Below are 27,107 nucleotides of genomic sequence, written 5' to 3' on the forward strand. Positions count from 1 at the left end.
CCGGCCCTGAAATAATCTGAAATTGAATCAAATAGCGACGAAGGGATGATATCAGGAAACTTGCAGGAATAGAGACCCTCCAGCTGGCGCAGAAGGGGAGATCACTGCATGCGAGAAGCATTATATGGCAGTAGACTTGGGTAAATCGACTGAAGATATAGAACAGAATTTTCAGCGCATGTCGCTGGCAGCCATATTTTGTCGGGGACAACGGGAACAGGCGGAAGGCTACGGCCGACATAGCGCTCAGCGTGTTCATCTCGCATGCTTGCCTCCAGTGTTCGCTCGTCATAGCTCTGTCGACGTCTGCCCCGTTATTTATTTATTTTATTTATTTACAGTATACTGCGGTCACGAAGGACCATGCAGGTGGGAAAATATACAGTTTCAAATTTACAAGCACAAATGGAGCCGTAAGGCACTCAAGCTCACAGAAAAGGGAAACAAAGCAATCTTACGCATATCTAGAAGTAGAACAGCGCAGCCTGTCAAGATAACAAAAATAACACAGTTCATAGTAAGTGACGCATACTATAAGAAGTATAAAAGTAAACAAAAAAAAAGAACTCTTCCCGGAATACGTCGGGTGCGTAAATACAGTATTTGCAAATTATGAAGTAACACTGCATCAATAAAGCACGAAGTGAAAAAAAACGACGAAATGCAAAAGTGAAAGCGAAAAAAAAAAAGTCACGTGAAAATTCAGTGGTTTACTGCATTTCTAAATCAGTAAGTAGCGCACTTTCAAATGCACTTGCAGATTCTAAAGAAACAATATTTTCAGGCAGCGAATTCCAATCAGAAATGGTTCGTGGAAAAAAAGAGTACTTAAAAAGATTAGTACGCGTTTGATAAGAAAGTAGATTATGTGAATGTCGATTTCTCGATGTACGTGACAAAAATGGCTGAATAAATGCACGCGCATTCACATTAAGTCTGTTGTGATAAAGCAAGAATAAAAATTTAAGTCTTGATATTTTCCTGCGCTGCTCTAAGGTTGGAATCTTATTTGCCAGCATTAAAGATGATGGTGAATCTGTTCTCTTATATTTGTTAAATATGAAGCGTACTGCTCGCCTCTGTATACCATCTCAAGCCTTTGCTTATCTTTTTTGTAGTGGGGATCCCAAATTACGCTCGCGTATTCAACTTTAGGCAAAACGTAAGTTTTGTAGGCGAGAAGCTTTGCATCGGGGGGCGCGTTTTTCAGTCTGTGCCTAAGTAGGCCAAGTTTGCGAGTAGCTGCTGTACAGATGTTTTCGATGTGGGAGGACCATGTGAGTTTGTTGGAGATCGTCAATCCCAAATATTTGTACTCTGTGGCTTCTGCGACGGTGCCAGTACTAATTTTATACGTGTATAAGAAAGTTTGTCTTTTATTGCTTACGCGTAGCAGTACAGTTTTCTCGGAATTCAGGGACATTGACCATGTTGTGCACCATTCGTGGATTTTCGCTAGACTAGAGTTTAAAGAAATTTGGTCATTTTGGCATGTTACCTTTTTGAAAATCAAACAATCATCGGCAAAGAGCCTAATTTGCACATCAGGACACACAGCTGCGGTTATATCGTTCACATACATGAGAAAAAGAATTGGTCCCAAGACGCTTCCCTGAGGCAAACATGCAATCCCTGCGTAGGCTGCGTCGACAGATGGTGCTGGGGTCAAGATTAAAGAGACACTAAGGGGAAGCACCGAATCCGCCTAGAGTGATAAAATATCCTTTTAGAACTAAATTACCCTTGATTTCGCTGCAATAGGTTAATTATTAGATGAGAAAATAATGGACGTTCCAATTTTGAAATTTCACGCTGAAATCCCAGTTCCGTGACGTCAGCGTGACGTCACGGATTTCGAAATACTTATTTAGTTTTGTCAAACATGGTAATTTCAGTCTTTGGACCATTCAGAATACAGTATAGCCCATCTTCCCGATAGAAATGTAACTAGGCCTGTGCAGATGGCGTAGAAATTCATGACGTCATGGCGGTCTCGTGCGGAACTTGAAGGCAGCTTCGCCACCTGTCTTTCATCTCTGTAACTATTCTGGTCACTAAGCTGCTTCTCACGGTGAGGGTGGCTTGTTTGGTATCGTGAAAGGATAATTTGCTAAAACAGCTCAAATTATTTTCAATGCGTAAGCACTTCTATGCCTACCCAACGAGGAAAATTGTCCGTCCGTCCGTCACGTAAGACGATCGTTTTCAAGAATTGACCTTCGTGCTGCCTATCGCTTCAAACGGCGAGAACACAGCGCACACTAAGCTATCAGCACTCGGTGCATTCTGTCCCCATCCCAGATCCTTTTGAAGATATATGACTCGCGCGGCCGCGCCGTATATGCAGCCGCCGCCGGAGTATGGTTGATCACAGTTGATAATGGTTCGCATCGAGAGGAGGCAGCGTCATCGACTACGTCTACCTACGAGGTCTACCAAACGTGACAGTGTTCAATTACGTCACGTACTACAGCACGCATCGGCCAGTGCTCATCTTCCACGAAGCAGCGGCATCATCACAACGCACCATCATATAACATGAGTGAAGATTGCTACTACTTGCCTCTTCTTCGTTGTCTAATGTTGGTCTCAGTTAACATTTCGGTGTTGCAACCGCGCTTCTCCGTCTCACGATTATTTCGCGGTGTTTCTCGTAATTATACCAAGCACAGCAGCATACGACGACGAAAAACCAGGTCATTAGTAGCAAATGTTTACGCATCATTTAGATAACACCCTCAGGAGATTCTGCGTGTAATGTTTTCTCTTTAGTGTCCCTTTAAGTACGCTTGCTCTAAACGCGGGTTGCGAGAGCAAAAGAATAATTTAGAACTATTTCATTTCTGAATCAAACTACGTTACCGCAGATTCTGCGGTCGCTGAGCGCCACAGGAACAGGGAACGCGGCCACATATAGTTTTGCAAGTATATGGCAATCTTGAAATGCCTATTACCCATGTAAGAAGAGTATTTCGAGAGCATGTACCAGAAGGCATGAACATATTTATTTAGGTCAAGAAGTGTATGGCAATAAGTGACTCATTGAATAAGGCTCAAGAACGCGTTATTACACAGCATAAACAAGTAGCTAATGAGATAGTTACGAAACAATTCTTATCAGTGCCTACTGACGGAGCCAAGTCAATACAGCGGAGTGAGGTCGAGCCGTCTAGCCACGAAAAACTCAGGCATACAGGAGGTGTTAATGAGTCGTCGTTAACACCTACGAGCAAAAGAGGCGAATATGTTAGCGTATGCTGCCTGAAGCAAAGTCAATCCTAGCCAATGGCATATGAAACGTTCGTGCGTATGTGAACGCGAATGAGCGTTTCAACCTTCCCAAGACTCGAGCTCCCGCAAACAAAGGATATCCCGAAGGGGCAGAATGTTCATGCGTCCAATATCTGCGTCTTAAAACGCTTTGCAATGGTATACTGAGACGCGTAGAACGCCGCGTACCTGTGCCTTTATGTCGTTGTTTATATCGCGCTTTTATATGTATTGAAAATTCGCGCCGGAACGAACGGAGAATGTGCGCTGCCTGGAGCCACGCCAATCCAAGACGGTGACAATGACGATCCGCCTGTGCGTTAATATAGGCTGGGCCTTCTTCACTCAATATCGCTAACCAAAAAAAAAAAAAATCGCCGAGACAACGCCCGAACTTTGCTGCCGAGATGAGATGAAGGGTAGGGAAATTATATTACATCATTCACTTCCCGTGAAGGAGGCAAGCGGTTTAGAAACGGCTGCCCGCGTCACTAAAATTATACTAGAGGAAGATCTGGCGCAGCGATCATGGAGCTATTATGAGAATGATGGAATTAATATATGGGTATGTCTAACGTTTGAAGTCATATAAGCACTAATCTCTGTGCTTGTGGCTTCAGGCGCTCTTGGGGATTTACTTTAGGCCAATGAAGGCAGAGCTGCCTTCATTGGCCGCCTGAAGCAGGCAGGGTGGGTGCCACCACGTCAGGTGATCACGTAGTTGCCGTGAAACGCAAAGTCTGCGGGAGACCTCAAGAAAAACCACTTTTTCTATAAAAGTGTAGTCGATATGTTCGAAAGGGAAGCAATCCTGCAGTTATGTTTGACGTCCGCCTTGCAGAACGTTTCCGCCTCCATAAGTGCTTGCTATATAGGTTGAAATAAAAACGCAACAAGTGAGCTCGGAGACGCAGGGACGCAGAATATGGCATATCAGTGCGGAGGAAGATTCTCGAAAGAGAAAATTGTGACGTACCCACCCGTAATTGTCATCGGGTGATGACGATTATTCCTTACATGAATGTTCCTTCACCTTGCGGATTTCCGCAGAACTGATTTGCCATACACTTTGCTGTTTCAAGAACGTACATTGTGCGAGTAATTAGCACAAATAGCGGCTTCATTTATAACGCGTCCTTCCTGCAAATGGCAATAATTTATCTGTGCTTCTGATGAGAAATCCGTACAGCTCGAATGAACGCCTGCGATACCTTGAGTCAACTGGTGTGCTCTGGTCGTGTGCTTTAGTCTTTGACAACAATATATGTGGCCCATCTGTAATGTGCGTAAACCCGACTACGACACTTGTGCTTGATCTCCCCTACGGTGGCCCAGAGCTATTCACGTTAAGGACGAGAGTTGTTGCACTATATACACCCTTTAGGAGCACCATGCGGTTCAGCAGGACGCAGGCTATAACTATACTCGTATATCTATACGGCTCGCAGTTAGGTTTCCTCACTAAGTTGGCCGCATGTTCATACAGTGAAGCTGTATATGCCTAGGTTCTGGCGGATTGCGTCCGCGGACAAAACGACGCGTAGAACAACGATTTTCGGCGTCGAAAACTCGCGTCTCGTTCACTTGGTATATACCAAAATTGGCGTGGAAGGGTACGAATGTATGACTAACATGACTGATAGGTCATGACATCAATGACATCACATGCTCGTCAGTTACGATAATAAAATCATGTGTGGCGCATACCCGCATTAGATATGCGGATATGAGCCAGGGATAAGAAAGAAAGAAGGAAGGAAGGAAAGAAAGAAAGCACGCGTGGCTCATACCGGGGCCGCACATTTCAGCTTCACTGGTTTACCATCTGTACATAGTGCATGGGCGAGGAATTTTTTTACAAAGGGTGCATGCACGTGCAATAAAGAGGTGGATATCTCCTGTAATAATAATAATAATAATAATAATAATAATAATAATAATAATAATAATAATAATAATAATAATAATAATAATAATAATAATAATAATAATAATAATAATAATAATAATAATAATAATAAATAAAAACGCAGTTTGGCCCAAAATAAGAAGCAGTGATCTTACAAGCAATAATTGCGAGTAGGTCTTGCGCTGCTTCCCGCAGTATCGCTTGAAGTAAACATTCGCAGATGCGCGGCGCACAATTTCCCTTCGACAAGTCCTAGTCGTCTTTGAAGAAGTAGAGAAATGGAGACACGGCTTTTTCTTCCTCTTCTTGCCTATTCTGCCTTTCGCTTACCGCTAACTTTTTTTGAACTTTCACCTCGCTGGCGGTTTATTGTGACGAGTCACTGGGTACAGGGGAGACATTCCGAATTTCTAGGGTGCTTTGGACGCTGCCAATAACCAATATTAGAGCACTCGTGCCCCGCGCGTAGTAGCATGCTGCGAGATCCGTGCGCACGAGGCTGCAGCCGAGCTGCTGGTGGTACGAGATTCCGTGACGACGGACGCAGGAACGTCAAGAGGCGGTTGCGACGCTTCCGCTGTGCTTCTGCCGCACGAGGTCCTCAGCAGTTGACGTGCCTGGGCAGTCGAGGCCGTGCTCGTGCCCTCGTTCGGCTGTCCCGCTTCCAACGTGGCCACTGAAGTCTTTGGGCCGTGCTGGTGTCCACTGTCGGTAATCCTGCTTCTGTTGAGAAGCCGGTGCTGGAACCCCTGCGGAGGCCGAGTTGCTGAACACGCACCGGTGAACAGTGACGGGCCGTTTACTGACGGCCAACAACTTTCCGCGGAATTGCGCGGACGACAGCTGAAACGTCATCATCGTCGCCCAGCGATTGGGACACAGTCCGTTAGTGAGCATTCGGTGCCGATCAGGACTAAGGCGGTATATTAACGCGCCTAGCGCGTCGTGCTATAGAACAGTTGATGTTAGAGTGCCATAAGCCCGAAAATGCTTTCTTTTTTCTTTTTGTATCCAGTCCAAATGCTGCCTGCTCCTCATTCATTTCACGTCCAAATCCTGGCGTGATGAAGTTTTTCCTCGTGGGCATTGTGCCTCCTCTGTGTGTCCGAGTCGAACCACCGCATATATGGATATGTTGCAGAGCGTAGCGTCAGCCAGTCATAACGCGTCAGGTGCTGGCAGCGCGCTGCGCCTCTAGAAATACTCTTCTCAGCTCCAGTACTGACAGCGTGGCTGGGATACAAGTAAAATCTTCGGCTTGCAGTCTGTGGCAATATTCAATAGACTTGCTGTGCATATTATTGCGCCAGATACATCACTGCTTCGCATTATGGGGGAAACTGTATAATTTGTTAAAACGAAGCTTCCTTTGCGTAAGTAATGAGCATCAGTAACATCTTTTCCCCCTTTTTTTTGTAAGCTTCTCGCAAAGCACTTTGGAATTCCTGCGATGGTCACCGACAGACACGCCGGCGCCAGCAGCGAACATCAAAACGACTGGGGGAGTCAGCCCATAAAAACTATCCCTGTATAAAACTCGCCATGTGATAGGTAACGTCCTATTTAACTATTTAGTATCCACATAGCATTCGACTTTACATATGCATCGCCACCGTGAAGAAACGAATCCTCCTCAAATTTTACCGATATCGTTTCTTTCTTAGTCTTGAGATCTCAAGCTTTGATTTCGGATCAAGCATAAACCACGAAAAAAAAAAAGCGATGCGGTTTGCACCATCCGTGTGACTATCTGAGGTAAACGAAAGCCTCGCATCAGTGAGCAGCAAACGTTCAAGTGGTGGAAATCGTTTTTCGACGTAAACACAGCGAACACTCCGTTGTAGTTCAGTGTACTTCTGCTGAAATATTTGGAAATTCCCTCAACATGATTATGTATGCCAGATGACACCATCATACTACTTTTACTTCGAATTCTGTGTTAAGGGAAGCCATGCGCGGCGTATACATATTTAAGCGATCTGTGATCCTCGTTGCAATATAACGTTTCATATAAAGTTACTCAAAACAAGTTACGACATGCTCACATTTTTATCATGATTTATGAATAAGGCAGCGGAACTCCAGTGGATCACTACTATACCGAACATAATCACTATTTTCTTGCACTTATGCAATTCATCTATACGGGTGGACGGAGTCACAATGCTCGTATGCCTCACGTAGTACTAGAAAAGAACAAATATAACAAGAGAAAACAATCAGAGCGTTAAAAAATAAACAAAAGAGAAATAGTCACAATATCCCCTTCTTTATTACTAATACGGATCACTCTTGGTCCTTTACCAGGCATTCTGCGCTAGATAGAGTTCCTGTTTCGCCTCGTTTTAGGTCTCCTCAAAAGAAGAAAGTGTGTCCGCGGAGGCATTCAAACCAGGGCCTCCCAGTCCAACAGAAGGGTGCTATACTTACGCAGGCATGGTAGGAGTGTATACTATTCAACCTTACTACTCTCTTTCCCTCGTGGCAGTTAGCGCTTTGAGACATGTCGCAGAGAAACAATTTTCTGATAAATGCGAGAGCAGCAGCTGGCGGGCTAGTTTCCAACGTTTGTGCTCATGAGAAGGAGTCGCAAAAGAAGCGGCGCGCGGAGCCATGCCTTCGAAGTCATGCAGTAATATTGTCGTTGTGTATGTATGTATGTATGTATGTATGTATGTATGTATGTATGTATGTATGTATGTATGTATGTATGTATGTATGTATGTATGTATGTATGTATGTATATATATATATATATATATATATATATATATAGAAAGATAGAGAGAGAGAGAGAGTGCCTAACGCAGAGTCAGTAACAGAAGAATTCATTATTTTATGTATAGCCAACTTTGGTCCCTATACAGGGACCACCGACGTGGTCCCAGTGTGCGGTCGTCACGAGGTTTCATATTAACCAGATTGTGCTCAGTTTTTCTTTACGTCACTGTTGGTATTGCAGTCGGGGATCGTATTTCGTACGATTCTACTTACGTATTTCCCATTTTGTTTTTCGCATTTCGTCAATGGGACGCATGAAGCCGCACCACTGTTAACACGGAAATCGGTCCCTCGGCCAGACGAATAATAAGAAATGAAAAGAATCAGTAGAAAAGAATCCTTACAAAATACAATCCTAGGGCTCGCATTCGCATAGCAGTTTGTGCGCCAGGACGGTTAGTAAGAACAAGCGGTGACCGTCGTGACAGCGAGCATAATATTAAGGGAAGGCGACAGGCCGCAGTAACAAACAGTACCTGTGAACGAAATAAAAAAAAAATGGTGCCACATTACTAACAGCGATACTCATCTCGCCTATTTGATACCGTAAACATGATACGGATGCGCTGCTTATCAGGTAGGTATAGCTTCAGGCTGTTGTGGCCATCTAGCTGCTATAGCCCGGTTGCATGATTGTCTTGGTTGGGTAAAGTTGCATAAACTTATTTGCTCATTTGTTAGTTTAAATGCTATCTGACTCATCTATTCATCTCGTCACTTAATATATATATATATATATATATATATATATATATATATATAAAGAAGGGAAGTCGTATTATGTGAAACAATGCTGAGGGAAATCACATGAGTTGAATAAACAGCTTGAGAAATGCAGGAGAGAGTTATTTTACGTTTTTGTGCAGACTGCAGAGAGAGAGAGAGAAAGGATGCACAGAAAGGCAGGGAGGTTAACGAGAGGTCGTTCCAGTTGGCTACCCTGCACGGGGGGAAGGAGTAGGGGGATAAAAAGAGAAAGAAAGCGCGCTACTAAGATTGCTGCGGTGTACCGGCCTTCACGATAGACCTTAAGAACGCCGCCCCCTACCAGTTTGCTTGTGCTTGTCTCCAATTCTCTCCCCAGACTGAAGAGACAGCTAAATTAAGTAGGGAATTAGAAGAGACAACAGACTAGCGGTAAACTAGGATGTCCAATGGCTCCTTTTACGACATAGAAAATAATAATCACCGTACGTAACTGTGATGGCCGACTCTTAAGCATTCAAACTAAATAGTCGCGAAAGGCTGCGTAAGAAGCTAGTGCCGACATATTTTGGTGGATTGCCTCGAAAGCGAGGGATAATTTTGGAATGCGATACACCAGGCGTGAAAATGAACTAAAAGCACAATAATACTCGTAGACTAGTGTCAACCGAAGTTCGTGAACAAGTTGGTAACGCAAGTCCGCGCAATGTGACCATGTTGAGGCACGGCGCGCGACAGAGCCGCAGAGTACACTTGACTTGTTTGAGATACCACGCAGTTCCCGAGGCGCTGACGCGCTTGGTCACTAATGCGCAACGGCAACGCCAGGAACGAGAAACGAAGGAGCAAAATTAAAGCACGAGAGGAACCGGAGAAGTAAACAGCCCGATGGTTATGCGCGGTTCATTTTATCAAAAGAAGCAGTGGAACCAATGTGAAACAGCGTCGCGGGAAATCACATAAGTTGAATAAACAGCTTGAGAAGAAGTGCAGAAGGACATTATATATGTTATTGTTCCGCCTGATTCACCTATATGAAGCAGGTGGAGGAAGAGACAACGGGACATAGATAAACACGGATGTCCGATGACTCTTTTTACAACATAGAAGATAATAATCACTGTTTAAATACGAGCATGCCTGCCATTGCTAACTATATATATATATATATATATATATATATATCATCATCATCAGCCTATATTTATGTCCACTGCAGGACGAAGGCCTCTCCCTGTGATCTCCAATTACCCCTGTCTTGCGCTAGCTGATCCCAACGTGCGCCATGCAAATTTCCTAACTTCATCACCCCACCTAGTCTTCTGCCGTCCTCGGCTGCGTTTCCCTTCTCTTGGTGTATATATATATATATATATATATATATATATATATATATATATATGTGCGCAGGATACCATACACAGGATACCCTACACATTATGAATAGTATCATTACTGATCTAACGGAGGTGATAACTGCCTCCGAGCAGCTCTTAGATGAAACGGAGCCGCGGAACCGTGGGTGCATATGTGAAAGCAGTCACCATACACATCCTTCAGCAAAGGTAAACTCGTTTGCCTGAAAGCCGAGGCAGAGATCTCAGCCTATTTTGCAGTGCCTGGATTGTTGAGGCGCGCAACAGGCTGTGTGAGGCAGCTTATAGCGAACAGAGAATGGCTTCGTGGGCGACATAGTAATAAGCTCCTTTTAGGTCGAGGAAAAGTGCCACTCATCTGCGCTTTAGGCTTCTCTGCTCTTGGACGAAAGACAATAGGTCGCGATTTGTCAATAGAGAAGACCAACCTCTCCAGAAGCCTGAGATTACGTTATGGTAAACGTTGTAACGCACAAGGTAGGATTCTAGAAGTGCGAGAATCAACCATTCCATCACCTTACAGACGCAGCTTGCCAGTGTACGATCGGGTGATACGACATCAGTTTAAGTGCAGATTTGCCAGGTTTAAGCGAGGTACTAGCCTGCTCGATTTCCTCTGCTGGGTTATAGTCATTCCATGACTGGTTGTAGCAAGCTAGAAGCTTCTTTCGGAACTCTTGTTTCAGATGGTTTAGAGCAGAGTCAGTGATTCCGTCGGGACCTGGTGACGACGAAAGCCTGTAGGCAGCAAGAGTGGCTTTAAATTCCTGCATGCTCGCAGCCGCGAGGCTGTTAGTGACAATCTCACCAGCAACCTTCGCCCAAAAATCCTCTATCGCATCAAGCAGCGATGGTCTTGGTTAAGGGGTAAAGCTGCGAAGAGGAACAGCGAAGGCCTCGCACCGTTCGTCATATGCGGGACAAATGTTTGCGGAGATCTAGCGACTTGCAAAAAAAATGTCGCAGTTTCGCCCGAAAGGCGAAGCATGAATTGCGATAGCAAATTAGTATAGAGCTATTCGGAGTAGGGATAGTAGTTTTATCGGCTGCATAAACTTGGACACATTCGCTTACTAACTGAATTAACAAGCGTGGTGTCAGCGCGCACAAGAATATATCACACTCAATGACCGCAGACAACCACTAGTGAAAACGCTGGAAGCAAGCGCAGCCGCCGCAGCGAGCGAAGGTTCGTGTGGTCTAGCGCTTCAACGGAAACTGAGCGGCCGAATGCACAGCGCATACAAAGGTCAGAGCCGTGTGGAGATCGCTTGCAAGATACAGCGCGCGCGACAACACCGGCAGCCCAACACCAAGCGCAAAGCGCAAAGTACATGAACGCATTTGTTGGCAGAGTAGAAGCCGCCCCCCCCCCCCCTCTCCCTCCCGCGCTGCCTTCCCGCTTTGCTCCTTTCGCGTGGGAGATTGTGTCGCCAGTTCCCCTTGCCCCGGTTGCAAGATACGCACTTGGTGCCACAGCAAATAGTCGCCCCCTCCCTCTCTCCCTCTCATACCACCACGGCGTTTCGCGCCACGGAAGTCGCGTTTGCTTTTCGTCGTGCGTTCGCTCTCCGTACGCACGTACGCACATACGGCGCGCGGCGACGATTTTATCGCCCTTGGACTTTATCCGGAACCTCACGGCGACGGCATAAATCTGCGTGAAGTGTCCATATAATTGCTATCGCAATAAAATTTCCAGCGCAGCGTCGACAGTATGTCATGCGACATTGGACCTTCAATATGCGTCGTGCATCTCCGACTATAGATTGACTTGGTGCGTCTGTACTGCCTTTACACACGCCGTGGAATTGTCTCTGAAGGTCGATATCAAAATCTGTTCGATTTGCTGTCGTTAATGTGACGCTTCCCGTGGATGTATTCAGTGCATCTGCAGCATCATCTGCGCACTGAGTCATACTATCGCGACAGACGTCTTTCATATGCGATTGAAGTCTTTTCCAGTCAATGCTTCGAATGACAGATCACGACGAAAGAACGTCCAATTCATTACTCTTCAGAACATTTAGACAGAACTCACCTACGATGACATTCCGAAACGCATCATGTATGAGGCGTGTTCTGCAGCGGGGTTCCTCTCTCGCGTTTTCCTCTGAACACGCCTGCGCCACCTAGTTTCGCGCCCACGAAGTTCTAACGTGGCCTTCGAGTCGTGCAAACACCGAGATCTAATGCCTCCCTCCCCGCATACACAATTTCATTCATTGTAAGAACTGCCATGCAAGAAAAAGGAAGTTGTCAATGGTGCAGCACTCTAAAGCTTCGGGCTCCTGTGCTTGTAAAACACGCGTGACGCGGGCTCGATTCAATCGAACACCGTATAAATTGAAAGGTTTTTTTTTTCATTGAAGAACACCGCGAGCGAGGCTAGGCCCACATATTTAGACTGCACTATATACCTCGGGTTCAGCACAAATGTTTAAACTCCACTACCTTCGGGATCGCTCCACATTTTTAGACGGCGCTATCTTCGGGATCGGCCCATATTTTAAGTTAGATAGCCGGTAAAAAAAAAAAAAAACAGTCTGGCAGTGCCAAAAACGCTATCCGCGGTGAGACCGCTCGGCTAACTACCTGAGCTGGCCCACTTGATCGAAAATATTTAATCTTATCCTCTTACAGCCTGAATCCTCTTGCCCAAAAGAAACATTTGAAGTGTAGTTAGAAATACTCCTCTATGAGGTTTCAACATCCAAAATTGGTCTAGCACCATTTGGTGCTCGACTAATTGCTGCTCTTTTCTTTTCTTGGTGAAATTTGTGGGTGCGTTGAGAAAAGCTAAAACCTGCGTCTGTCACTAAAGAATCTCTTTGTATTCGAAAGCTTTCGCATTGTCGAAACTCTGACTTGGCAGGTGAACCATCCAAGTTCTTATGATGACCAGAAATTTGTGCGCCTGAATGGATGCAATCGCGTGATGTACGAGCTTGAAGTGTTCGCCTTTTTTGAAAACTCCTTGTGCAGAGCGTCGTTTTTTGAGTCAGAGGCAGCGACGCACCGACATATTTGTTGTTTTTTGTTGTTGCTGCTGTTGTTGTTGTTGTTGTTGTTGTTGTTGTTGTTGTTGTTGTTGTTGTTGTTGTTGTTGTTGTTGTTGTTGTTGTTGTTGTTGTTGATGACTTGTTGTTGTTGAAATAGCGCTTATAACGAAGAGCATTGGGCCTCCGAAATTATTCCTTATACAGGTCACTTCGTTGTAAAGGTCGCGCCCCACAGAGCTCTAAGTAGAACCGGGACAGAATTATCCCTTCCTCATACAGGTCATTTCATCGTAGACGCGTTGGGTTGTAGAGGCGTTCAACTGTATTCCTCTCGCTTAAGAGTCGCGTTCGGATTTATGAGCGCAGATTTGGTATGTCATGAAATCGCAACAACAGTCTATATAGAAGTTATTGGGGAAGTTTTAAGGAGTTCACTTACAAAAGAACGTCAGACGTTGTAAATATTTCGTGCATTTTCTTGTGCGTGCACCTATACTACGTGGAATATGGACACTGAATACTAAACTGGCGTTTCAAAACGATCGTGCAGGTTTTCTCAACCACCTCGTATCGTTGACCCCAGAAGAAAAGGTCGGCCGCTGCGCTGGGACATTATTTGTATGGTGTAGAACGCGAGCTGCTCCTTGGTACCTTTTATCCGTGTCAGCCACAGCGTGGCAGGTAAACGGGAGCACTACCGACCCCCCCTCCCTCCCTTTCCTATCTTTCGCATTTCGCTGTCTGTCTAGCACGAGCTTTCGGACGACAGACGAATGAATATAGGCGAATGGATCTGTTCCAATTACAGGCAGCAGTGATTTCGCGGAGGAATGCCGAGAGAACAGGATGCGCGTCGCGGCTCACCTCCGCGGAGACCGAACCGTCGTGGAAGCCCGATGACGTCTATAAAGATCTCCCCCGGCCGGCCTTTGACATACCGTGCCCCTGGCCGCGCGCTGGGCGCCGCCAAAGCGGCGCGCTGCTGGCCAGCCGCAGCGCGCTTCCCCGCGTCGGGCCGAAAGGGGGGAGAACCCTTCTTGGTGCCCCCGCGGCCACGGGCGTCTCTCGTAAATTTTCGCTCCAGGAATGCCGAAAACAAAAGCGGACGCCTCAGCCGCTGCGGCGCCGCGGATCTCGCCCTCAGAGGTGGTGCGCGGGGGAGGGGGGGTACGCGCATTAAACAGGCCCCGTCAGCCGAGATCCGTATGCGGGAATCTTATTTACGGCCGCGTTGGCCACCGCCGGGACGCCCGAATCCCGGACCCCGCGGTGGGCGCTGCTCCTCGGCGCGCCGAGACGTCGCGCGCGACACACGCACACGCACGCACGCGGGGCCGCGAACTGGGCGGCCCGTTCCCCGCACGCCGCCCTGCGGAAGGGCCCTGCGCGCACCCCGGGGCCACGGTAGAGTTACACGGCCGTTAGAGTGCACAGTGTGCGCTATGTGTCGCGAACAAGGGGGCGCGATGCTGCTCTCCCCAACCGGAAGAAAGCCCAGATCGGACAGGCGTCAACTGTGGCCGGAGCATAAACTCTTCCGGCAGAGACAGATCAGGAGACCATTTAGCTGACCGGCGCAACGTAGGTCAGTGCACACGTGCTCTGGGTTAAGACAACAGACAAGGGTTGGATAGGAAGATGATAGCGGCATTATCTCTTTCGGAGGCACGAGAGACGTGTGTGAGCACTGTGTTCCGAGTGCTGCTGGACAAAAAACGCTTGCACGGAGAATTCTGATTCCGCGGAAGTTCTAAACGCCATGTATCCCACTCGTTATAGGGCCAACTGTCCTTGGTGCGGTGGCATACCTACCCTAATACATGTAACTTGGGAGTGCGCTAAGCACCCTCATAGACCAAATACCAGTGACACAATGGAGCAGTGGGAGGCACAGCTCGCCCGCTCCGACCTGGCAAGACAAAAGTGTTTAATTAGCCAGGTCAGGCAGGCGGCAGAGGCCAGTGGGGCCCTGGGCTGAGAGGCTCCGACCACAGCTCCTTAATATCTTTTCCATTACAATAAAGTTTCTATTAAAGTTTCTATTTCTGTGGGCGGAGTACGCGCATACCGTAATAATGCTATACGTATATGTAACGAATTGAAAGCCAGCGCGGGCATGCCTCTCACATATTTCTGTACTTGTATTGTGCTCTTGTTTGCTTTTCAACGGCAGCTTTAGCACCTGTAGCGTTCCTATAGCTAGTTCAATATACAGGGTGTACCAGCTATCATGCATCGCGTTTTTAAAAAAGACGGGCCATTTTACGCAAAGCTAACCAAGTACATACCGTTCACATTTAAGCAGAGCAGCCGCTAGTAATTTTGTTGCTGATATCATTCAATTTGTTAATTAATTGCAATTATCTATTTCCCATTACTGCTCTGAATGGCGTGCTGTCAATAAAGAATTTGAAGCCAGGTACTTTCTGCCCGTTTATATTAAAGCGAAGCTGTGTATGGCTAGGCGAAACGAAAAAGCGCCTGTCCATCGCCTGTGTACAGAAAACTGTCGTCATCAGCATTGGCTCGAGCGTCGTCGTCTTCTTCCGCAGCTGGCTCGTTGCATGGCGCCCCTCGGGTTGCGCTCGGGCTCGTGCTCGGCACGCACTCGTGCCACTGCTCCCGCGTTCATCGTCTTCGTCTGCTTCCACAGCTGGCTGCGTTGCCGCTCATCATTCCAGCGCAGAATTTAACTTCTCTTCTGTCGTCGTAATGGGAAGGAAGCGTTTACGGGGGTATGGGTCATTGCTTAAGGGGGTATGGACCATTCATTGTCTTACCGTAATGGACAGATTTAATTTTGAAGCAATTTAATTTCGAAGAATCGCAAGCGGCATTGGTGGGCAAATGCTGCTAACCACGCCGCCCAGCTAACTCGAGACATCGAACGCAAGCGACAACGGCGGACTGCGCGCATACCGTCAGTGGCGTAGTTCTCTCCGTCACAGCCGAACGTGTGTGTAACTTCATTAAGAACCACGAAGACGTAACCAATAATTGAGAAATACTTATATGAACCGTAGGGATTAACCCACTCATAAACACCGGCGCCGCACGTTTCAGCTTCGCTGGTTAACCATCTGTACGGAGTGCTTGGGCGGGGATTATTTTTATTTTATTTTTACGGCTGATAGAGAAAGCTATAGTTCAAAATGTAAAAAATATCGCGTGACTAACCGCCCGCATCAGAAAGCAGCGCGCTAAACACGCTCCACAGGAGTTGGTGAGCGCAGTCTTTCCACGACGCATCAACTACGTACCAGTTATCGGCACTCTTTCCTTATCAACACCAAGGCGCCAGGCCGTCGCGGGCGGGGCGCACCAAATTGAGCGCTGCAGCTCTGCTACTAACTGCTATGGAGCTTGTTTGAGGACGCTGCTTTTTGATGCGGGAGGACGGTTAGTCAGGTGGTTCTTTATCAGTTCTTTATCAGCCGGAAGAAATATAAGCGGGCAGAAAGTACCTGGCTGAAAAGTTTCTTTCAATTTCCTACAAATTCTTCATTGACAGCACCGCATTCAGAGCAGTAATTAGAAAATTAACTAATTGCAATTAATCATTAAATTGAATAGCATCAACAACAAAAATGATTGCGGCTACTCTACTGGACTGTGCACATATTAATATGCACTTGGTTATCTCCGCGTAGAATGACCCGTCTTTTTTAAAAAGGTCGCAGTTTCGCCCGAAAGGCAAAGCATCGGTTGCAATGTCAAATTAGTAGACAGCTATACGAAGTAAGAATAGTAGTTTTATCAGCCATCTAAACTTGTAAACATTCGCTTACTAACTGAATTAACCAGCATGGTATCTCGCGTGCACAGGCAAACATGGACACATCTCACTCCATGACTGCGGAAACTGCCTGTCAAAACGCTGGGGTGAGGAAGCGAGGTAGCATCAGCGAGTGAATTGACCTTGGTGCTACTTCTCGCTTCAACGCGAACTAAACGGCGAAAACACAGCGCACGGCGCACTCTGTCCCCGTCGCAGATCGCTTTCAAGATAGGCCCCGGGAGGCCGCGCCATACGTAGCAGCCGCCGGAGATTGAGCCGCCATCGTAGGCTCAGCCTCGCACGCTTTCACTCGCACATACAGCATACGGCGCGGCGGCGATGTTATCCCCCTTGGACTTTATATGCAACATCACGACGACGGCGACGGCAGGAATACGGATGGAGTGTCCATATAATTGCTATCGCAATAAAACGCGATGCATGATAGCTGGGATACCCTGTTTGTCGTGATTGGACACGTCTTGATACCTACTTACGATCTAAAGTGATCTGATACGAAAACTTCGGCAACGCTTCGCTTTTGTACTTAATAACGAAGGTTACTAGTGAACTGGTTTTAGCTATTGTTGACTATCCGTTTAAACTGCTTCTGTTGATTCGATAATCGGCTATTCCGACTTTTATAACGCGGCAATAATGAAGTAAAAAAAATACCCATGCTTCTCTGTATATGAGGAAACAAAATGTCGTTATTTCGTATTTAATATCTCGATTATCAGGTAATTGGGACATACGAGTTCGGAGGAAGCTAGAGAGCTTTCCTTGCAATGACACAGGATATTACTTGCGGTTATAGAGTAAAAGCGCCACCAGTCACGCCAAAGGTGCTGACCATCCTCAAACGGCTATCTGAGCGAGAGTGAGAAGTTATGGAGGGAACGCAGAGAGGTCGGCCTGAAGTCATAGTCCTCTAGCCTGCTACTCTACTCAGAGGGAAGGGGAGAAGGAACGAGGGCGGCGGGGTAGGGGGGGGGGGGGCAGGGGGGAGGGTTAGCGACCATCTCAAGCGTTCAATCAACGATCACAGTTCATTCATTTTACAGCAGCGCCAAAAAACACGGACAAGGGAGAAGACGGGACGAGCGCTGTCCCGTGTTCTCCCTTGTAAAATGAATGAGCCGTACCAACTATATAGCTCTATACCCAAACACTTCTGAGCGATCACAGATCGTTCCAGGCAGGACCGCTTCGCAGCACCGCACAACGCAGCCAACGTGACAAGCATAACGGACATAGTTGCACCAAAAAATCCGGGCTTAATGAGTAATGCCGCTGCCCAAGTGCAAGCACGGTCAATGGGGCCACTGCTGAGTCTACATCGTTCCATGTAAGTGCAATGTAGCGCAACGTTAAGTTTGCATTGGCGTCGACTTCGCCCTGCCATCTGCTAGCCGCCTGGTTAGCTCAGATGGTAGAGCGGCTGCCCCGGAAAGGCGGTGGTCCCGGGTTCGAGTCCCGGACCAGGACGAATTTTTCTTCAACTGCGAAGTTTTCTTTCGAGGAACCGGTTGGGTTTCCATAGTAGCGAATTGCTACATTTGGGTGGAAGTCTCAGTTTCTCTTTAATTACTTATCTCCACCTAGCGGATTTCCGCTGAACTATTACATCATATACTTGCCTTTGCTTCGAGTTGTCGACAAATTCGACTTCGCCCTGCCATCTGCTAGCCGCCTGGTTAGCTCAGATGGTAGAGCGGCTGCCCGGAAAGGCGGTGGTCCCGGGTTCGAGTCCCGGACCAGGACGAATTTTTCTTCAACTGCGAAGTTTCTTTCGAGGAACCCGGTTGGGTTTCCATAGTAGCGAATTGCTACATTTGGGTGGAAGTCTCAGTTTCTCTTTAATTACTTATCTCCACCTAGCGGATTTCCGCTGAACTATTACATCATATACTTGCCTTTGCTTCGAGTTGTCGACAAATTTGACTTCGCCCTGCCATCTGCTAGCCGCCTGGTTAGCTCAGATGGTAGAGCGGCTGCCCCGGAAAGGCGGTGGTCCCGGGTTCGAGTCCCGGACCAGGATTGGCGGTCTTTTCTGTGGTGCTAGGGTGTGAAGCGGCAACCCCCTCGAGGGCATTGGCAATATAGGTGAAAATCTGTGCAACAAGCACAAACATTAATAATAATAATAATAATAATAATAATAATAATAATAATATAATAATAATAATAATAATAATAATAATAATAATAATAATAATAATAATAATAAATATGCTGTCTGTCGTGCCAAGAACAGGTTGCGGCTGATAAGACTTCAGTTTCCGCAAGGCTGCTTCAATGGCTACGCTTTCACACGCCTGCAGGACACGACGCGGTCAAGTCTGGCAGCATATTTGGCACCTTACGAACAAAGGCTCCTGCTTTCACCTTGTTCTCGTGTTGCTCATCGTCTTGAATTTCCACCTACCGCATTTCCCGTGTTTTACCTTACGAACAGGAATGACAAGCAGCTGCACAAGCTCTATTATCTCTGTCGACAGAACCGTCAGTGTATAAATGTAGATAACTGTCGTACATTCTATCGATCTGTGCCCTAGAGACCTTGCTTGCTTCTGCCACAGGTGTAAGGTGCTCGGTGCAAGTGTTAATAATAGTTAACTGACATTTCACACTCTCCTATGAGCACGATGGCTCGAAATTCTAGTTTTCTAGGAGATTGCCTGCCAAGTTGGCGAAGTTTGTTGCGGGCCACAAAAGCGTGTCAATCCGCCTTCGAAGTCTCTGGAGAAGAGCTCTGCCTGAACCAGTCTCATTGGCGGTACATCTGCAAGACCAGCTGTTGAGATGCAGGAGGGATGACTGAGACTCGCGCAGTATACTTTGTCGCTGACAGTGGCACTCCAAGAGCTGCATTGAGGCCCTTCGGATGCAGCTACTCCAGGCGATCGTACTGCATGGGGCTTGGACAGCGATATCAAAGGCAACTGGAAAAGCACGCGGTTCACCACCTCTGCCGAGTGCAAGTTCGAACTCAGAAGGGTGACTTCCCCAGCGTGCACCCGCCATTCCTTGCACCGCGTTAAGGCGCGGTTAAAGGGAAGGATCGATGGTATCTACAGCACGTTGCCAGTGCATCCGGAGTCATGTACTACGCCAAGAAATAAGTGCGTGATTAGATAGTTGAATCGACGTGCTTCCGATACAGATGTTCATCCTCGTTGCTATTCGCCGCATAGGCAGTAAGGCAGTTCTTTCCAATATTTAATGGTGATAGGTGGGATAGACTGGTTCAAAGTGCTAGTTCGGCCACTTGAGCGCTGAATACTCAAGGCGTTGAAAAGACGACGCGACGTGCGAGTTCGGGGTAGAAGAACAGTGTTAAGCATACGGCGAAGTTATACTAAGGCTTGTGATAAAGACATAATCGAGCTAGTCTTCCACATGTCGCACTCATTCAGAAAGTACAGATTCTATAGGTTAAACATGGGATTAGACATCGTACAAAACTTGAGGTGACCACGACTGCAATTGCGACAGCAGCGTGATGAATCGCAGTTTAGCAACAAAGACTAATCATCTTTCGCGTGGAGTGAACAGCAAATCAGTCACATGGTTCTTTCCCTATCCGCCAAACTCTTTTACGCGGTCTATAGAGGTACACTCGTGGACATCAAGCTTAACAGTAAACACTCATAAATTAATAAAACGGAACAGGAAGCATTCGACAACAGCGACATAGTATTAGTCTCTCTCGTCGAACACGACGATCTTCCGCCTGTCGCTGCTTTATTTTCTTTTGTCGAGATTCGCGAGGGTTTGTCTGTCGCCCACTGCACGACGAAGGCAATAAGCTGACACCAAACAAAAGGAAATTGAGAAAGCGACAAAATAGAAGCGAGAGAAAAAGCTGAGTGGAGGTGAGTTGGGAGTCGCATCCGCACACAACTCGTCGCCTCGTCATCGTTGTGAACCGCGCTCATCTGTTTGACAACACTCTCAGGGAGAAAAGAAAAAAGAACGTTGTTGAAAAACGGTGAAGAAAGGGGGAACAGTACGCCGGCAGTAGTAAACCAAAAAGAAAAAAATTAAGTAGAACGAAACAATAAGACCTGTGCGAGAGAAGTGATGGGCTTGCTACGCGAGGCTGCAAGCAGCGTGCGGCCGAACGACGCCTGGAGGAGCGCCCGTCGTCGGCGCCGTCTCTCGGTGGGTGCACGCGGAAGTTCATCGGCACAGGTTGTCGTCGTCGGTGCCCCGCACCAGTTGCATCTCCCCCGGCGGGCCCTTTTCGCCGCAGCGTGCACCACCGGGGGTGAAACGAGCCGTGCGCCAAAGACCGCGTCGAGACGAGACGGACTGAAGGAAGTCGGCGATCGGGAGAACTGTCAATCACGGAGCCCGCCTTCTTTGTTCTGTCTCCTTGTTCGTGTTTTGAAGGAATCGGCCGCCTTCCCATTGTTCTCAAACTTGGCTTAGAGATGATTTTCGCAACCAAGTTCAACCAGGAAGGAGGGCGCTGTTCTGCCTCTTCTCGCTTTCTTCGCGCGACACGGTAACGGAAAGCAAGGAGGAAAAAAAATTAAAAAAAAAAAAGACATGAAAAGAAACGGATGTGTCGACACTAGGAATCGACGCTCCTGCTTTTCTTATTATCTTTTGTTTGTTTCGCGCTAATTAATCATCGCTCCGTCTGTCTGCGGCGCCAGTGATCGTTCTGTCGTGTTCGTCACGCTCGTGGTTGCGCAACCTGCGGTGCTCGTGCGTGGTTATTGATCCGGCCGCTCCCAGAGAACGCGGGTTCAAGCACCCGGGGGCTTCCCTCTCCTCGCGCACTATCCTTCCTCTGCTCCTTCAGCCCAAGCCTTCGGTGCAGGCGTACAGGCCTTTGATTGTTCGTGTACATACGCATATGTGCACGTGCGCGTGAGTGCGGCCCACGCTTTGACAAATCATTATGAGAATGAACATTTCATTCTAGAAAGGCGATCATACAGTGCCTACATTTTTGTACCAAAATGTTGGCCGGAACCGTGGAAATGCGAAGAGGTGACGCAACAAGTGGCGCTGCTCAGGAACTTTAATGACGAAAAATAAAAGCAAAATAAATAAATAAATAAATAAATAAATAAATAAATAAATAAATAAATAAATAAATAAATAAATAAATAAATAAATAAATAAATAACAAAAATGATAAGAAAGGAAGAAAGAAAGATGCGCACCGTTGGCAGGTTCTACAATCAGAACCAAGAGAACAAGCGAAAAAAATTGGACGACGCTTAAACTTCGCCTTTAAGAGTGGAACGCGATAGCGTTACAGGGCTCCGTTCGCATCGCATTTTTCTTTCAGTGGGCTTCACCGCAACACGGAACGCGGGAAAGCCAGCTTACAAAGACAAAGCTTACACCGATTCCCTTAAAGTCGGCTTCACTATTAAACAGAAATGCATTGCTGGGAAGACATTTTTCCAGGGGCAATATAAGCCGTCTTATATTAAAATGTGAATGCCCTAGCACCTTTCTTGTTATTTTATTAATTGTTCGCTATTTCCCCGACGCGCGCGCGCGTCCAAAACGCATTAGGCATGCGAAGTCCCAATTTGACCTGCCGAGGATGCGAGCGCCATATGGATAGCATTTTCGCAAGTGAACTACTCGAGCGCCCCGCTGTTGGTATGGTAGAAATGCTGGAAAAGGGGTTTGTGTTTGAGTTTCCTCGTAACAGAATTATGTTTTCTCGTACATTCAAATTACAGTCCGACGCCACCACGTCTGTAGGTTGGGGTTAAGTCGTACTTTACCTTTTTTCTGACGGATTTCACTGTGAGAAATTTAATTTGTGTTCACCAAAACCTTGCACCACGTGGAGGGCCTACGCGGTCGGGGTGGTTGGGGATAATTTTCTCCGCCACGGACGCCGACTCCGCCGCCGGATTTTCTGCGACACAGGGCCCTTAACGCTGTCGCGTTAAATAAGAGGAAGACGAACGGAATGTTCGTGCGCAAGTTGGAAAGAAAGGACAACATGCCGCCGGTGGTATACTTCTTCCACTCTACTTCTTCCTACACCTTAATCAAATAGGAACACGAAGCTTAAGCTAACGCAAGTTTACCCCTTATTCATAATTAATTTTACATTTCTAGATATAAAAAAAGTTAACTTCCCACGAGCTTTCTTAGGCTTCGTTATATGATGGCTTGATAAGTTTGTCGCTAAAATTGGAATCCCTTGTTTCCTCTTATCCTTCTCACTCATTACAACTAAATAAGCGCCGCGAACAAACTCCCGTTATGTGCGCTACGTTGGCTAGCCCCACGGCGTGTCTTATTCTAAAATATGCGCTTCATCTCGGGCACTCTGAACGAAGTTCGTCTTCGAAGGCGCGTGGTCACGTGCTCGTTCGCCGCGAAACTGTGGCCACCCTACAAGCACGTGACTGAACAGAATTCGTTTACTGACGCCGCAGTGAAGGAGTACAGATTAATTTTGTCGACATGTGATTGTTTAATGTTGTAGAGCGTTTTTGACTTATTGAAACACAAAATTTATTCATCAATCACCTGTTCATGTGTGAACCATATCAGTGCAGTAGCCATAAATTAAATTCAGGGAATGGAGGAGCGGTGTGGGAGTTTCTCCACCAGACATGACCCCCCCCCCCTTCCTCCTTTCTCAGCTACGTGACAACACGTCTTCCTCCTCTATTTTTTCGCTTTTCGTTCTCTCTATCTCTCGTAAAAATGAAGCAGTCAGCAACTGCTAGAGTAATTCTTTAATCGACATGGAGGCCATCATTTCGTCTGGGGATGGGTATGTGCCTCAGCAAGGAGCGTGGCCTTTTTTAGAGAGCATACGCGGGTAGAGCCACAAAAGTGACATCCATCACAGATAAAACTGCGGACGCACAATTAAAATAAATAAGTGAATAAGCAAAACTAATAATAAAATGTATCACAAAGGCTAATCATCAGGGTGGCCTGGGCGGATAAAGTAAGGAAGGTTGATCGGTGGTGACTACCATTACGTGGGAGCTTTCTTGAAGAAATGACGTGGCGCACGTATTTCACGACTATTGTTGTAGAACGCCCTCGTCCCCGACAAGCGCAGGCGAGGAAAAAAAAAGTCAGAAGGCAAAATAGCAAGGAAAGGGGGCACGTACGCGCGGGGTGCAGGTCGAACTCCACAATCACCGCTCCCCCAGCCTACAACAACAAGTTACCAAATGGGTCACGAGATAATATTTCAAAACGACGTGGCGTTGCGCTACTTGGCGATCGTCACAACTGAACATGTTGAGCACGGAGGAAGCACCATGAAGAAGGCTGATAACAGTGGAGCGCTCAATTGTCTGTGTTTCTCGTGATGCTTCGTCTGCGTTCAACATATTCTATTGTCACCTTACTGGGTTGTAATGGGGAGGAAGAAAAAAGAGTTTATATTGATAGAATCGAAGAAGATGGTCACGGTTTAAAGCGACTCTGAAAATGCGCCACGCGTAGCAAGCAGCGGGAGAAAAAGGAAAGAAAGTAAGGGACCAGATGGAAGTCGTTACTTCACCGTCACGTGGGCCCTCGGCTCTGGGCTCTCGGATAATTACTTGTGGGCACTGGTCGAAGCAGTAGCAGAAAGTCTGCTGCATAGAGGTTAGCTCGCCTCTTCGCCCCATCGTCTCACAGCATTCCATTTTTTTCCTATCTCCGCTATTACTAAACCCTTTTTAAAGGTTATTGGGGCAGAATAATCACTGGACGTTAATTGAAACCTTCGCTGTACAAAACAATTTCTGACAAGAGCCTGGTCAGGGACTCTGTAACTTAAAAAAGTTCACCGACAATTACGATACTCCCTAATGCGAAATTTGAGCGCATCTCTATAGGTACGTGTTTTCATTTCGCGATATATTATTGGCTCGCACGGACAATCTGTCTCGTGCGTCACATTGCAAACGGAGCGAAGTGTGGCGCGGCTGCCTCGCTAATCGGGAGATCGAGAGAGGCGGTGCGTGGCTGACGCGTGGGCCTGATTCACAGCAGCCGCCGCAGACGGACCTCCGCTCATGCAGCGCTTTGTTTCCATATATGGTATCGGTGGACGCGCTCGCCGCATGCCATCGGTGAACCTAACACGGCGCGCTACTCTGGCGCCATCTCGTAGCGGTCGTCGCCGCAGACCCCGTCTTGCACGGCACTATGCTTTTTTTCTCACGCTTTCGCCATACCCTCCTCCGCCGCTTTCCTCCTCGCGCCACTTCGCTATCGCCGTTTTTCATCACCCTCTGCGGTCCACGTTCGCTCTTTCAACCTTCGCTGTGCTCGTTCGCTCGGTTGCGCAGAGGGACGACGCCGTGGTACGCCGACGCGAAATGCAGCAACGGGCGCCTAATGGCTGCGCTCTAAACGTACACGCACGTAAGAGATGGGCTCAACGACTCGTTCGAAGTAGGATGTGATACCATCTGGTCTAACCAATAACAGGGACCGTGTGTTGTAAGGCATCTTTTTCAGTGATACTGCTCTTTTCATAACATCCGTTCCCACAAGTGGAAAGTCCCGACGACGGCGGTGGTGTGGCGTCGTGCGAGCTAATGGCGAAGAGCAAGAAGAAATGAACAACAAAAATAATCGTTACAAAATACGGCCTCATGACAGATTGAAGCATAAATGGTCCAGTTCAAGTTGCATATAATAAACGCGCAAGGACATTCAAAAACCAGGTTCGATCTCCGCACTTAAAAGATATAAGATGGGGGCTACCTGACCTCGCCTATCGTATACAGATAGCTAGATCCTCGCGCAGAGCTTACAAGGTACACTCCAAATCTTGAATTGGGCATATAGACCTGCTCCGGGGCATGACATCATACAGATAGCTGCATGCCTACCGCGAACCTGCTGGTTCTGGCAGGTGCGTGATTCTTTTGGTGCGGATCCTTTTATCGTCATGCAGGATAACAAGCTAAGCCACCGATTATTGCTGCCACGAATTGAAGTGGCTCGACGAAAAATAGCAAAAAGTGTTTCTTTTTATTCTGCCCATGCGGCTGCGCAAACAACGTCATAGGTTTCTCATTTACAAGCACGAATCTTGACTATAGTTTGTGTCAGTTACGAGCACCACCCACAAGATTCACTGAATTCACAACTCGGCAGCCTCTGAAGTGGGGACGGGATTAGCAAGAAGGATGGAGTTCGGACCACTTCGTCTGTGGTCCGAGCAGCGCTCCACCTACATTTTCACCACGGTTATGAACGGTGGATGATATGATGGGAAGATAACCGAGCAAAAGGAATCCTTACATTACCGGCCCTGAGTAAAACAACATTACGTTTCTGACACACACACACACACACACACACACACACACACACACACACACACACACACACACGCACACGCACACGCACACGCACACGCACACGCACACGCGCACACACACACACACACACACACACACACACACACACACACACACGCACACGCACACACACACACATGCACACACACGCAAGCACGCGCAAGAACAAAAACAAAGATAGATAGAGAGAGAAGTCATAAGAGAAAGGCAGGGAGGATAACCAGGCTGAGCCCGGTAGGCTACCCTGCACTGGAGAAGGGGGAAAAGTATATTGGCACCGCCAATATACTTCAATCCTCCAACTAGATGGAATCCTTCAATCCTTCCAAACTAAATGGAAGTGTTACATTGATTATGTGCATAACGCAGCAAACACAGCACAATCAAGTTATCAATGACGCATGATAAAAAAAGAAGTACAAGGGTGCTAATTTGCGCAAGTTAGTTGAAAATTGACATTATGAAAAAAACTGCGCAGACAACAGGACTTTGTGAAGATGAGAACAAGGGCACTGACTATATCAACTGGTAGTTTATTCGAGGAAGTAAATGTATAGAAGAAAAAGGCGGGAAGCAATGAAGCAGAATGTCAAAGAAAAAGTGTTTAAATTTGTGTTGCTTACTTTGTCAATTTCAATTATGCTTGGAAGGAGTTGTTAGTAATGTAAGAAGATAGTGACTAATCATTTGCTCACCAAGTGCTTCACGTTTGAGTACATGTTCCCTGGGAGGCGTACTTGCCGCTGCATTCTTGACTAGGGTCCTATTGTAATCGTCGTTGATTTCCTGCCGCCCTGTTATTTGTTAATGGAGATGGTGGGTCCAAATTTCGTCGACAGCCCATGACGTGATGTCAGAGCAATGTTCAGTGAATACAGTCTAAGGCGCCCGGAAGGTTGATTTTTACGTATCGCTGGTATTAATTATTCATTAATCTGAGGGCGTCGCCGCAGTCAAATCCCGCGTTTC

At 47.0% G+C, this 27,107-nt stretch overlaps 1 protein-coding gene across 1 annotated transcript in view; it reads right to left on the reverse strand.

The window, feature by feature from the left end:
- The window catches only part of LOC125942685 (uncharacterized), a 129,291-nt gene extending 104,842 nt beyond the window's left edge, over positions 1 to 24,449 (reverse strand). The window contains exons 1-2 of the mRNA XM_049660960.1: positions 24,381 to 24,449; positions 20,892 to 21,164 (exon numbers count right to left, since the gene is read on the reverse strand). Of these exons, the coding sequence (XP_049516917.1) occupies positions 20,892 to 21,164; positions 24,381 to 24,449 (342 nt within the window). The remainder of the gene's footprint in view (positions 1 to 20,891; positions 21,165 to 24,380) is intronic.
- Positions 24,450 to 27,107: the final 2,658 nt, after the last annotated feature.

This window comes from Dermacentor silvarum, chromosome 1, assembly GCF_013339745.2.
Source record: "Dermacentor silvarum isolate Dsil-2018 chromosome 1, BIME_Dsil_1.4, whole genome shotgun sequence".
NCBI lineage: Eukaryota > Metazoa > Arthropoda > Arachnida > Ixodida > Ixodidae > Dermacentor > Dermacentor silvarum.